The sequence below is a fragment of the Arachis duranensis genome, chromosome 5 (assembly GCF_000817695.3).
Source record: "Arachis duranensis cultivar V14167 chromosome 5, aradu.V14167.gnm2.J7QH, whole genome shotgun sequence".
Classification (NCBI taxonomy): Eukaryota; Viridiplantae; Streptophyta; class Magnoliopsida; order Fabales; family Fabaceae; genus Arachis; species Arachis duranensis.
This window is the reverse complement of record NC_029776.3, coordinates 88,933,602-88,948,115: the sequence shown is the minus strand read 5'-3', so window position 1 is coordinate 88,948,115 and position 14,514 is coordinate 88,933,602. Positions and strand designations below refer to the sequence as shown.

General features: G+C 32.4%; 2 protein-coding genes across 4 annotated transcripts; one reads left to right on the top strand and one right to left on the bottom strand.

Moving 5' to 3' along the window:
* LOC107490198 (CRS2-associated factor 1, chloroplastic) lies at positions 1 to 5,568 on the bottom strand (the record flags this gene model as incomplete). Its single annotated transcript, XM_021143018.2, is given in 9 exon segments — positions 1 to 299; positions 417 to 806; positions 1,245 to 2,146; positions 2,274 to 2,401; positions 2,499 to 2,724; positions 3,093 to 3,220; positions 3,504 to 4,094; positions 4,097 to 4,398; positions 5,246 to 5,568. Coding segments are annotated over 6 exon segments (2,118 nt in total). The 5' UTR covers positions 4,251 to 4,398; positions 5,246 to 5,568.
* Positions 5,569 to 6,108: 540 nt separating this feature from the next.
* LOC107490302 (probable glycosyltransferase At3g07620) lies at positions 6,109 to 9,546 on the top strand. Of its 3 annotated transcripts, XM_016111073.3 has the most exons (6): positions 6,134 to 6,204; positions 6,334 to 7,009; positions 7,115 to 7,245; positions 7,511 to 7,856; positions 8,453 to 8,741; positions 8,976 to 9,546. In XM_016111073.3, the coding sequence occupies exons 2-6, from the start codon at positions 6,425 to 6,427 to the stop codon at positions 9,119 to 9,121; spliced, it is 1,497 nt and encodes a 498-aa protein (XP_015966559.1). In that variant the 5' UTR covers positions 6,134 to 6,204; positions 6,334 to 6,424; the 3' UTR covers positions 9,122 to 9,546. The 3 variants fall into 3 exon arrangements, with proteins under 3 accessions (XP_052117345.1, XP_015966559.1, XP_015966557.1); XM_052261385.1 differs by having other exon boundaries at positions 6,109 to 6,204; positions 6,354 to 7,009; positions 8,453 to 9,546; XM_016111071.3 differs by having other exon boundaries at positions 8,453 to 9,546.
* Positions 9,547 to 14,514: the final 4,968 nt, after the last annotated feature.

Sequence of the window (14,514 nt, the reverse complement as noted above, 5' to 3'; positions counted from 1 at the left end):
GCTTTAGAGGCAAAGCCAAAACTCTGGGGAAAAAAAAGGAAACAACATAAAAGAGAGTAGTTATTTTTTTTGCCAGGGAGATTTTGAAATGCAAATCCCCAAGGCAGCTATCACTGACTTGGGCTTCTATTTCTTGTGGTGTTTCCCAAATGGTTCTTGACCGCTTGTGGTTCTTTACTAGCATGAGCAAGATCTTGAAATTTGGCTTCCATAATCTCCATACCTCTTGGCTCTAACTCTCCCTAGCACCCATCTTGCCTCTTCAAGTTTGCCTGGTTCTGCAAGGGTGTTAGGTGTCTCTGTACAAAAATATGCAAATTTAATAGTGTCAATGTTACATTCTAAAACTACCATTCATGTCATAAGAATCTTGAAATTCATTATTCTCACAAATAGGAATAGATAGAGTTACTAACCCTGATTCATTGATTGGAGTTCATATTGAGAATTCACTTGTCTATTCCTTTGCGCTTTCTTTATTTCTTTGTCAAGACTTGTGAAAGAAGAAGAGGAACTTCATTGGCAGGAAGAGGAATTCTGGTTTTGTTTCTCGTAAACTAACTTCCATCAAGTTAGTTACTTTCAAATATCTACTAACAAGCTTTCCTTCATTTAATTAACTGATATATTTATTAATCCTATAAAATGCAACACACAACACTAGAGACATAATATAATTTCTTACAAAATGTACCTCCAAGAACTAGAAACATTAGAGTTGCTGGAACCGTAGCCAAACACAAGGATATTTTCCATCCATATCTCTGGACTTCCAAAACTAATTAGCCCCATTTGCAGCTAGGACACTGTCAAAAGTCATTAGGGTAATAGAGTCATTTTATGTTTTACACTTTGGCATATGGAAGATCTCGGGGTCCACTAAGGGAGTAGGGTCCGAGTGAGATTTTTTCCCTTGAGTGTGTCAACATTAACTTTTAAATGTGAAATCCAAGACCAATGTATTAGATGCACAAAGAAAATTGCATTGATATAATATAAGAATTATGATTATTCAAAATAATAAAAATAAGGCAAGGGGCAGCAATAGCATAATAACAACAACAATAAAACCTTGCCCTAGTAGGTGGTGTTGGCTACATAGATCAAACGTCATGAATCAAGTCTAAGCTTGGATCACACTTAGATATCTTCTTGATAATAATTTAATTCCATTAAAAAATAAAAGAGTCAACTATTTTGGATATCAAAACAATAATAATTTTATTGTGCAACAAAGTACCTACTTTTGGTGGTATCATGTCAGAAGTCTCACAAGTTCATCTACTCTTGATGTTCCCTGTGGCACTACATTCCTCTGTCGCTCATCAAAATCTTTTCTTCGAATTTCGGAACTCTTCTGAGTGTTCTCCATTTTACCTTCAATCACAACAGTGGTAACTTCTTTTTTCTCAAAAGTTGAATCTTCTTCCTCGTCATTATTTTGAACCCTAACCTTTCTAGATCGGCTAAAAACAGGCCCTGGTGGAGCTGATTTGGCAAAAGCCACTGCGGTTTGATAAACATTGTCAGCATCCAAAGATCTGTCATCTAAAACAAGTGCACTACCTTTCTCAACAGCTTGCTCCCACAGTAACATAACTCCTTCTGTGCAAGATGCAGATGATGTTGAAATTAAACTTTCATCAGCTGCACTTGAACTATCTAGCAACCCATCTGTAGAAGGATCTACCTTGCCATCAATAGAATTCTCACAACTTTCCAGCACAGAAACACTTGGTTTTGTGCTACCAGAAGGTGGAGAACCCCTGACATCATCTGTGGTTTCAACTTCACAGGTTCCCATAGAAAGTGAAGCAGCGTCAGTAACCATCGAGAAAGGTGGATTGCTATCTTCTATAGGGTAAGGCACCTCAGCTTGAGAGAAACTCACATCAGCTGAACTCGAAGAAATACTAGTGTCATAAGATTCACTGCTTAGATGCTCTAATGAATTCTCCTGTAAAGACATTTCAGACAATTCTGGGGCATCTGAAGTCGGTGTGTTGGAATTGTCACTGTCAACATCAATTTTATTGGCTTCATTGTAATCATCTTCGAGAGCTGGGAAAGAGGACCTCCACTTTTTTCCCCTCCACATAAGTATGTGTTCATTCTCAAATGAGAGTAATATGCATGGAACAAGATCCTACAGTCAAGAAACAAAATTGGAAGAAAAATGTTACTTATTATCCTATCTCACCAACGAAAAAAGGGCAAAAAAAAAAAAAGAATCTTCAATGTTGTTTGCAAGATATAGGAGAAAATGGCTATACCCTTAGTTTTCCTCCAATCCTTCGATAATCACTTTCATTTAGTCCTTGACAATTTATTCGCACTAGTTCACACTCTTCAAAAGCCTCTCTGACATTTGCTACAAGGTCACAGTAAACACCATTTTTTGCTGTATATAAAGATAGAAGTTAGTCTCACATGGTCAGCAAAAAAGAGCAAAAACTTGCTTTTTTGTTAAATTGTAATGAAAATCTGAAAGATTCTACCTAGCTTGAATATCGGTTCCAAGTTCCTTCCCTTCCGACGAAATTCAGTTGCTTCTTCTAGTGTTAGGCCTTCTGGAACTCGCTTAACCAACCTAGGATATACTGGAGATACAGGTTTCCACAGCATCAGAGGAAAACGTTGGCGTGTTCTATAGTTGTAGTTTCTGCCCCGGAAGAGGTATACCGTACCACTTTTCCTATGAATGATTTTTCCCCCAGTCCTTTCCTAGGAAACCAGACAAAGACCATAAGTAATGAAAAACAATTAATTTCTTTATTGAGGAATGTCAGAGGACATGGTCAACTCAGAAAAGTAAGATCAGTGAAGGCATCGTATCCTTGAGAGAAGCCAAAGAAAATGCCATCGGAAACTGTAGCCCCCCACCCCAAAACAAAAGATGCATGAACTATATTCTCCTTTACCATTTAAATTGCATAGCAGGATGAACAAATAAACGAATGTTTTAACCCAAAAGCAAATACACATTGACCACACAAGATGAGGTTTTACTTCCAAAACACAAGCACAGATTTGAGGTCATTATGAATTGATATCAGTGAAAAGTGCGACAGTTGAGAGCAGAAGAAACCAACCTCTAACTGTTGGCACACATTATCCATGTTGACGGTGCACACTCCTTTGCACTTTATCTTGCACACTCTCCGTCGTTTCCAAAGAGCATGTATATTCTCCAACATGTTATGTGTCAAACCATCTCTACCTGAAAAACACCCAACACAGAGAGTGCGTAGGAAAAAGGTAAATTTTCCCTTATTGATTAACCCTTAATTTTGTTGAGGCAAAAGGATATTTCAATTATCAACAAAAGGAACACACTTTTCATTACCTTAGAAAACTCCCAAGTACAAACTAACTAGATATTTTCGAGCAAAGTCTAACTTCTGCTTCGCATCAATTAACTAGATATCTTTAACTCTCAAATATGTAAAAAATAATTAAAAAAATAAAAAATTAAAGAAAAAATTCAAAACAAGAAAAAGTACCAATATTGAGCTGGCGGGCAGATTTGATGGTGCCGGCAACCAACGCATTGATCTCTTCCTTCGTCAATGGCTCCCCCAACAACTCTTCCTTCGACTGCACGTGTTTCGGGCCCGATCCGGGTAAAAAGGGTCCGGGCTTCTGGACGGGCTTCACCCCCTTCTTGTCTGCCGGAGGCAGAACAAACAAGTCGAATTCCCTCAACTTCTTCTTGCTCGTCGGCAGCGGTGCCCGTCCGGTCCATGGCCGCGGCATCGTCGCTGGTCCGAACGGCACATACGATGGCTCCCGAATCTTCACCGGCTTCGCCGCTGGCGTTTCCGTGTAGCTGTACCGAAACTCGAACGGTGCGCCTTCGACCACGTAGGAGACTCCGTCATCGCCAATTCTCACGTTTGCTGGCGCCAATTGAGTCCTGCTTGGATTCGAATTCGGGGTGCTGGAAAACCTAACCGCAGCATGAGAATCCCGCGGGGGCTCCGCCGGCGGTTTGGAGTACTTCGATTTCCTGCCGGGGATGGAAGGCCTCGACGGAGCGGAGGGCGTCCCGGCGGATTTGAAGGTTTTAACGGCGGCGCTGGAAACGGCGGAAGGGTTCGCCGGCGCTCGTTGAACTTGGCGGCGTTGGCGTTGTTCCAACGAGAGAATCTGACCTCTGTGGATATTTGGGTCGGTTCATCTGTCCGATACGGGTCGATAATTGGCGCGAATATTGGGAACCGTATTGGCAGCTTGACGGTTAGAGCCATTTTCACTGATACAAAAGTGAAGTGAACTCAAAACAGTGAAACATAACTCTCCTAGCCATAGTTATCAGAACCAAACCGACAATCAATTCGGTCATATGACCGGATCACTGAGTTACTGATTCAACTATCCGGTTGATTCGGTCATCATCTAAAAAAATATAAAATTATATAAATGAAATTAAAATTATGTATTAAAAATTAAAATGTAAGTCTTTACAAACATATAATAATCAAATATTAATTTTTAGACATAATTAATGATGTAAAAAGAGATAATAAATTAGTTTCTAGTATAAATTTAGAGCATCAAAAACAGATTTGGAGTTTCATATATATCTTTATAGGACAAATTTAGAGCTTGATCAATATTTTTCTCATTTTAATTTGCATCTATGTCTTCCATAAGAAACATTGCATTATGCAGAACATCAGAAATAGAGAAAGAAGAGTTTGAAGGAAGAGCTTCAAGAAATTAGTGAACTGAATTAACTTATCTTATTCTTCCATCAATGAATCAATTATACGCACTTCTTAGAGGGATGCAAGAGTTTTATTTATAACAGAGTTAAAAAAGAGAGAAAGATCAGAGATCAGAACAAATTCAACACAACAACAACAAGGATCAGTAACAAATTCAACTCAACTCAATTATCCAGCAACAAATTCTACTTCCAGCAACAACCACATTTATGATATATTCAGCATCAAATTCAACTTACAGCTGACAACAAATTCTACTTCTAGAGTTCTAGCAACAAATTCAGCTATGATAACTATTGATAACTTTCAGACAGTAATAAAAACTTAAACTATGATAACTTTCAGGCAGCAACAAAAAAAACTCCAATTCTCCAAATATGATTTACAGCAAATTAACATTAGCTAAATCATAATTTCGGCAACAAACTCAACTTTGAACAATAAATTCAAGATGTACTAATAATTTACAGCAATAAAATTGAAAGAGGAATAACAGGGCTGAAGCTGAAACTCACATAGGCAGAGACACGAAGCAAGCGTTGATGGAAGAACCAAGGCGAAGCTGAAACCCTAAACCCAGACTCAGGGCCGAGGAAGCGTTGATGGCCGAAGCAGGAAGGCGAGCTTACGAACTATGACAGAGCGCGACAGAGCTTGAGCGGCGACGAGCTTGAGGCGGCGACGAGCTCGGCGACGCGAGCTTGAGGCGGCGACGCGAGCTTGAGGCGGCGACAGCTTGAGGGGGCGACGCGAGCTTGAGGAGCCGGCGACGGGCTTGAGGGAGAGAGTGGCGAGAGAAGAGAGAGGTGAGATGAGTTCTGATTCTGGGTTAGGGCACCACGCAGGGAAATAGATCCTCTCCATTTTTTTTGTCACTGGAGAGAATAAAGTGTAATCTCCCACCTTTAATTTTACAAGTGGGACCAATAATAAATGAGAGAGAGAATGTATTGAATGGTGAGATCTTCCACTGGATACCATCCAGTTTTTTTTCCACTGGAGAGGATCCACTCCCCCACGCAAAGGGGGTAAGTGAGGGAGAGAACAAAAACGACACCGAAAAAAAAAAGTCATCCGATCCGGGTAAACCGATTTTCTGAAACCCGGCCGGGTCAACCGGCTTTTACGGATTCATTACTTAAACGGTTCGACGAGTGGTTCAACTCGGCCAGATGATCGGATAACCGGGTTTTCGGTCGAGCCGAATTTGATAACACTGCTCCTAACTGAAGGATGAAGGGCATTTTCGGAATTACGAAGCGACGTCGTTTTGGGGTTTTCTATTTTCTGTTTTTCTCCATCGCCAACACACAAAGGCATTTTTTTTGTATAGTTTTTGGACAGTGGTATGAACGTAATTAACTTCAAGAATGAGAGCATTTTATAGTAACTTCAGTTTGATTCTTATGCGTTCTCCTTGCAAGTGAATTGACTAATTGAGTAGTGTGAAGCTTAGTTGATTGCTGGAGCAAAGGTATATGTCTTAATTCATGATAAAGTTAATTTCTTTCTTAATTTTTCTAGTTTTAAGAAGTAAGAACTGTTGTTGGCTTCTAATTTGATTTACCATGCTTATATATATTTTTTTTAAACTTTTTTCTAGTTTTTGGGATATTGGAACAGGAGTTTAAGATTGCTGTAAGGATGAATGTTTAGTTTGAACTTTGAAGTGATGATGAATTGAGTTTTGGGGCATGAAAATGGGTGTTATGTCTATTCTAGATCGGAGATTGTACCATATTGCTACTATGCGGTTCTTATTTGTTGGTGTGTTGGTTGCAATAGTAGTTGTTTTCCAATGTTTTGCACTTCCCTCTTGGAGATTACATTCTCTGTTAGATTCGGAGAAGCTCTCAGTAGCTCTGCCAGCTAAGGATATGGGAAATGGAGTAGATTTGGACTATGAGATGGAGTCTAATGTGGATGGGAATTTGAGCATTGGAGAGACCCTAGATAGCAGTTATGGAGGGGAAAATAGTGAAGATGCAATTCAGAAAGGTTTCACTCATGAAAGACCAAATTATGCACATGATCCTGTAGAATACAGATATAATGCTTCACCACTAGGGGTTCCTCCAAAGGGCATAACATTTCTGGATGAAGATTTGGGCACCTTAATCACTGCAAGAAAATCTTCAAATGGCAGTGGAATGCAAAGGGGGGAAATGAAAGCTCAAAATGAGAAGTCACCTCTATTGAAAGTTCCTTTGTCCAATTTGAGTACTTCATTGACTCGGATGAACTCCTTATTGCTTCAGAGTTTTAACTCTTCTTATATGGTATGGAGTTTCAGCTTTGTGGTAAAAAAGATGAGACATTATGGAATATGTATGTATGGACTCCTAATTGTTGCATATTGTGTATTGATTGATCATTGATGACAGAGACCTAGGTGGTCTTCTCGTCCTGATCGTGAACTCTTATCAGCAAAACTGGAGATCGAAAAAGGCCGTGTCGTATCAAATCCTTCTGGGCTTTATGCACCTATTTTCCGGGATGTTGCCAAGTTCTCAAGGTATGATCATAATAGTTAAATGTGCTAGATAGATATATAGCATTGAGTTGTGAATTATTCTTGTTCCATTTTTATCATTGTTATCATTCTGCTACTTTGATAACGTTGATTAATTCAGCAAGTCCTTTGTATTTTAGTGCTTCAAATTTGAAATATGCACATGTCAACTAGATTTCACCATTGTTTCCTCCTGAATAATTCATGTGTTGTTCTTCTTCCAGTAGATAATTGATGGTTGAAGCATTTCTCTACCTCTGTTCTTCAGGAGTTATGCACTGATGGAACGCAGGCTCAAAGTTTACGTCTACAGAGAAGGAGATAAGCCTATATTTCACCAGCCAAGGACGAGGGGACTATATGCATCCGAAGGTTGGTTTATGAAACTGATGGAGGGAAATAAACGGTTCGTAGTGAAGGATCCTCGCAGAGCTCATTTGTTTTACCTGCCATTCAGTTCACAAAAGCTAAGAATTACTCTTGCTGAACAAAAGCTTAATGGTAAGCAGATGGAGCAATACCTAGAGAGGTACGTGCATTTAATCGCAGGAAGATATCGATTCTGGAACAGAACTGGGGGAGCAGACCATTTTCTTGTTGCTTGTCATGACTGGGTGAGCTTCTGTTTCAGACTGTCATTTCTTTTATTACTATTTATGTAATGTTTTTCAACAAGTTAATGTCAATAAGTTCATTCTTTTAATTGACCTCCTTTTAGAAAATGTTTTAAGCAACAAGCATTTATCAATTCAAAATTTTGACCGAGATAATTAGTTAGGATTGATCATACTCAAAGCGAGGCGCTTCACACACACATCTAGACAAGTGTACAAGTCCTTACGATTAGGGGAGAGAAATGATGTCTACACCACCTTTTGTACACCTTCCTTTTATGGTATAAAAGATAATTTTTTTATCTTCTTTCATTTTCTGTGGATCATTTTTAATACCAAAAGTGGTGCCTATAACATTTCTCCTGTGTAAAATATAGCACTAACCTTCCCTTGAGGGAGATCAACGTCACTTGGACAAGTCGAGGGTATTGTAAAAAATTTCAGCAAACCTCAAGGAGTGTAATTTGCCCTAGTTTTTATGATAAAACATGGAATAATCACTTTAATTGGATGAAAGGGATGATGGCCATATACCTAATGTAGCATATTAAAAAAAAATGTGCATTATTAATATGATGTTGTTTATGAAATTTCAGGCCTCTCAAATCACAAGGCAACCAATGAAAAATTGTATTAGGTCTCTCTGCAACTCAAATATTGCTAAAGGCTTCCAAATAGGAAAAGACACCACTCTACCAGTTACATATATACACTCTATGATGGATCCTCTAAGAGGTTTTACAGGTAAATCTCCTTCAGAGAGATCTATTCTCGCCTTCTTTGCGGGGAGCATGCATGGTTATCTCCGTCCCGTGCTGCTAAAACACTGGGAAAACAAAGAATCAGACATGAAAATTTTCGGTCCAATGGGGCGCGATATTGAAGGTAAGAAACTTTACATGGAATACATGAACAGCAGTAAATATTGCATATGTGCTAGAGGCTATGAGGTTCACACCCCAAGAATAGTTGAGGCCATTTTTTCTGAGTGTGTCCCAGTTATCATATCAGATAATTATGTGCCACCTTTTTTTGAAGTTTTGAATTGGGAAGCATTTTCTGTAACTGTTAGTGAAAGGGATATCCCAAATCTAAGAGAAATACTTGTCTCAATCCCAGAAGAGAAGTACCTTGCATTGCATTTGGGAGTGAAGAAGGTTCAGCAACATTTTCTGTGGCATAGGATTCCTGTTAAGTATGACTTGTTTCATATGATTCTTCATGCAATATGGAACAATAGGCTTTCTCAGATTAGACTAAGATAATGTTGTCAACGATACATGACATTAATAAATTCAATTTTTGGGATGAAATATGAGCAACATCGTGGATAGAACAACTGAAGCTAGACTCAAAACCTTATGATGGTGATGAATTAGAGTCTTGACCCTTTGCTAAACTAGTTGGGCTAAAAGCATATTGATGATAGTAAATTGGTCAACTGAAACTAGTCCAAGTTGATAGAGAAATATTATTTTGTCTTGTACATCGAGTCAATACGCATCAGTTTATCACTGGATTGAATTTAGTTATGTCAGGTCAATGTACATAAATAAAAAGCAAATTCTTATGGAGTATTATGGAAATGAAAGAGTGGAGGGAATTCTAAATTCTTCCAGGGAATCTTGGTCTTGTGGACTGTTGTATAAATAAATAATAAATATTCTAATAAATCATTGAAGTTTGGTGTGTGTATCTATCCATCCATTCATTGGATTCTCTCAATTTTTTTTAACAATTGAAAGTAAAATATAAGCTCTCATCATTGATTTTATAAGTGAAATTAAGAAAAAATATATAAAAAAATGCATTAAAAGATTAGAGATCACACTTTACTCCTTCAATTATTTAAATTTATCAGAAAATCTATCTATCTATCTATTTTTATTATATAAAAGTTAACGCCAAAATCTTTGTACATATTAATCATCTTTATTTTTTAGGAAAATTTCATTTCCCTTCCCTGCGAGATGCTAAAATGACACTATCATCTTCTCTATTTTATAAATGACAAATGTACATTCTCATCCTTTCTAATTTTTAAAAAACCTCTTATTTAATCCATTTTAAATGTTTTGTGTTAACTAATATTAACTTTATTCATTTTTTAAGAAAAAATAAATTATTTTTTGAAAAAATATCCATTAGCAAAAATTTTATTTTTTATCATTAACTTTTGCTTACCAAAATACTTTTTAATAAATTTTTTTTATTAATTAAATTGTATTTTACCAAAATACTTTTAAAAAAATTAATAATTAAATTATTTTTTCTAAGATACCTACCCTTCAATAATTTTTTAATTATTAAATTGTGATTTTACCAATTTTTTTAACAATTATTTTTATATTTTACGATCAATTATTTTTCGATATCAATATATATTATTTTAACATTAAATAAAAAAATCTTACCGCTGTTAATATGTATAATAATTAATATATATTGTTATTAATAAAAATTTTGACAAAATTATAATTTAATAATTAAAAAATTATTGAAGAGTATTTTAGAAAAAAATAATATAATTATTAATTTTTGTTAAAAATACAATTTAATCAATAAAAAAATAACTTATTAACGAGTATTTTGGTAAGCAAAATTTAATGATAAAAAAATAAGGAGCAGCGAACACTCATAGTGCAGGTTGTCGCTGTCACCCACGGGCTTTAGGATACTAGAATATTCCGTCGGCTCTTTTTTTTTAAGAAGGTTTCAGTAAGTGCCCCTCCTTTACTTGAGACGCAAAGTAGTGTGTTTTAATGCATGACTTTCTTTGGCTTTGTTTAGTAGAGATCTACTCCGATGCTTACTGGAGACTATTTTGAAACTATATAATTAAATCACTAGAAAGGCAGAAGAAATGCACCGGTTTCTAATTTAAGAAGAGCTGAAAAAAGTCTTGAAGTAAGTTCTGTCGTCCTACTCGTTCTCTTCTGGGTATGACGAGCGGCTGCGGGGAACTCCGCGAGGGCGATAGACCCACAGCACCTTATATGCAAGGTTCTTAGCTCATCCCGTAGCCAAAAAAAACCAAAAGATGGAAAACAGGGGAATGGCCGGTTTGCTAATGGGTATTTTTTAAAAAATAATTTATTTTTTTTAAAAAATTGATAAAATTAATATTAGTTAACACAAAAATTTTAAAATGGATTAAAGAAGAGGTTTTTTAAAAGTTAGAAGGGAGAAAAATATACATTTATAAAATAGAGAGAAGGAGAGTGTCATTTTAGCATCTCGCATAAGAGGGGAGTGAAATTTTATCTTATTTTTTTAATGATGTCAACTAAGCACATTTTCTTATTAGACAAAGTTAAGAAATCAACCAATTAAATTTTTAAAAATTAAAAATTAAAAATTAAAATCATAACTCCCATAATTAATTAATTTATTACATATTATTATTCAATAAAAATATAAATTATTAATTAAATACAATAAATATCTACATTAAAAGTGTCATAATAATATTATCATAACAAATTTTAAGTTACAAACTATTCAAATTCCATACTATTTGACATACTTATATATCATATATAAGACTTTTACTGCTATTACTTTATTTGATAATTTGTAGTTCGCCTATGAAAAAAATTTATACCAACAAATGAAGAAAAGCCTATTTATTTAAAATTGATTCTATTAGATTATTAGGTACAAAATAAAAACATTTATTATATTTTTAAAACAAATTTATGAGAAAAAAACTCTTATTACTTTTACTATTTATATTTTTTTTATTATTTTGTAATATTTTGCATATAATTATATTTTAAAATCTTTATAATTATACTTATTTAAATATATTATTTAAATTAAAAAAATAATTTTGATCATTTTTTAGCATTATTTTAAATTTGTATAATTTGAGACATTATCTAATAGAGTAAATTAAAAAAAATATTAACAAATATTTTTATTTAAATACTATTTAAATTAATTTTATTAAAAATGAGTTATTCAATACACACAAACACACATAATACATATTCTAAAAAATTGTAATCTTACTATTATGAATGTGATTGAAAAACTATATGCATTAAAAAAAATAGATATCAAAAGAAAACCCACAAAGAATACAAAAAATAAAGTTTTTGTGATACAAAATAAAATATTATTAACATGTATTTTTATTTTATGCTATTTAAATTATTCTTATTAAAAATAGCTTATTCAATATATTATATATACACACATAATAAATATTTTAAAAATTTTTATTCTTACTGTTATAGATATCATTGAAAAATTGTATGCATTAGAAGAAGAAGAATAAGTAAATGTTAAAGAAAAATCCACAAAAATATAAATAATGAAGTTTTTGTGCTACAACATAAAAAAATATTACAGATTTAAATTTTAAAAAATTTTATCAAATTCTATCAAATTATATACATCACAAAAAATTCTATCAAATTATAAATTACTAACTCAATAATTATTATAGATTCTGAATTAAACCAAAGGTTTAGATAAAAGTGCTACAATAATTTTTGTGCTATTTGATAGAGAAGCAAAAAAATTATTAGGTACAACTACCTTAAATCTAATTACACTCTAAGATAGCAATGACACTCAAACATCATCCCGATTAAAAGATTGGAAAAATTATTCTAAAAGACCGTTAAAAAGATTTAATTATTAAAAAAGACCTTTAATACCAAAATTATTAAGAAGGACTAAATTTTTTTTATAATATTTAAGAAGAAAAATCAAATCTTTTATAAGGAGACCTTAATTATTTTTTTATTTTTTTATAATATTTAATATATGCTGTTTGATTCTCAACACTATATAGTTAATTAAGAAAAAATTATTCTAAAAGACCGTTAGAGAGATTTAATTATCAAAAAAGATCTTTAATATTAAAATTATTAACAATGACCAAATCTTTTTATAATATTTATAATATTTGAAAAAAGACCAAATATTTTTATAAAAAGATAAATAAATAAATAATAAAAATTACTAAAATTTTAAGAGAAATAAAATTTATCAACATAAAGATTATAAAAAATAAATAAAAAATAATTAAAAATATATTTGTCTCTTTATAAAAAAAATTTAGTTCTTTTTTTTAAATATTATAAAAAAATTTGGTCCTTCTTAATAATTTTAATATTAAAAGTCTTTTTTAATAATTAAATCTTCTTAACAGTCCTTTAGAATATTTTTTCCTAAAAGATTTATACAACTTCACACTTATATTTAAAGTCAAAGTAAATTATTTTAACTATATTCTCAACAATACACTATTATTAAGACATTTGTCCCAATAAAAAATATCGAAACTCAACTTCTATTACAACAAATAAAATAAGTAATATAACAAAAATTTTATATACTCAAAATATCATTTATATTGCTCATTTATATTTTTTATTGATTATAAAAATTAACTTCACTAATACTAATATCATTAGTATTAGATGATATACAAATCAAGAAATTAAGAAAAAAAAATAAATGAATCTAAGTCAGATGAAGTACATATATATAAAGATAGAATAAAAAAAGATAATATATCATAAAATGTATACAAATCAACAATTTTAAAAAAATATGTCTCCACAAAAATATATGGTAAAAAAAAGAAAAAAATAACTTCAACAACAACCAAAATAAAAAAGAAAGACAAACACTATATAAAAAGACAAAATTCTTCAATTAAAACAAATATAAAAATAGAAACAATAAATAAAGCTATAAATATGTACAATTTTAATTTAAAAAAATTTATATTATAAAATATTTTAAATAAAAAATATCAAATTTGATATTAATTTATATATATTTTAATTAATTTTTAAATAATATAATAATTTTTAATAAATTGTTGCACGTATAAATCGAAATTTAAATTTTTAACACTTATTTAAAGGGAGGAGTGACGACTAATCCAAGTTGGTTAGCACATATACATACTGGAAAAAAGACATATAAGTCATTGACTTTTAAAATTTTTGACAAATACATTCCTGATAAAATTTAAATACAAAAAAGTTCCTGACTTTAACAAACGAAGGACAATTTAGTCCTTCTGTCTATTTTTCTCTTATACACCAAACGGAACTGGCTGACGTGGCTGAAACGGTGTCGAGGTGTCTGTTACGGTGTCACGCTGGAAGGAAAATAAAGTTCGAAGGACAAATAAGTCCTTGACGTTATTTTACAAATAAAGTTCGAAGGACAAATAGGTCCTTGAGAACTTTTTTTTCAAAATTAATAAACTCCTTTCCTAAATTCTCTCATCTACCTCTCTTCATTTTTATATTTCTCTCTACTATTTTTACTCTATATATAATTATATTTTATATTAGTAATTTGACAAATCAAAATATGTCATTTGATATTTTTTTATAATTAAAATTTTTTTAAATGTAAAAGCATACATATTAAATTATTTTAAATTTTAGATAACGAATGTTAAAATTAATTATTAATAAAAAATTAGACTTTTCATATAAAAATAATAACTAAAAATCTTATTATTTAATTTTTTATCTGCGAATATCTTGGTCTTCTTAGTTAAAAACTTTTGTCAACTTATAACTTTTTTGTAAAAGTAGTTTGATTTTATAAATCTTTTGTGTCATGCATAATTTATACTGTTAAAACAAAGTGAACTATAATTTAAAAAAAATTATTCTCG

Excerpts from the sequence above, each read along its gene's own strand:
- LOC107490302 (XM_052261385.1), top strand. The coding sequence starts at position 6,425 with ATGAAAATGGGTGTTATGTCTATTCTAGATCGGAGATTGTACCATATT. Across the intron at positions 7,246-7,510 it reads GATGTTGCCAAGTTCTCAAG|GAGTTATGCACTGATGGAAC; the intron begins GTATGATCATAA and ends TCTGTTCTTCAG. Across the intron at positions 7,857-8,452 it reads TTGTTGCTTGTCATGACTGG|GCCTCTCAAATCACAAGGCA; the intron begins GTGAGCTTCTGT and ends ATGAAATTTCAG.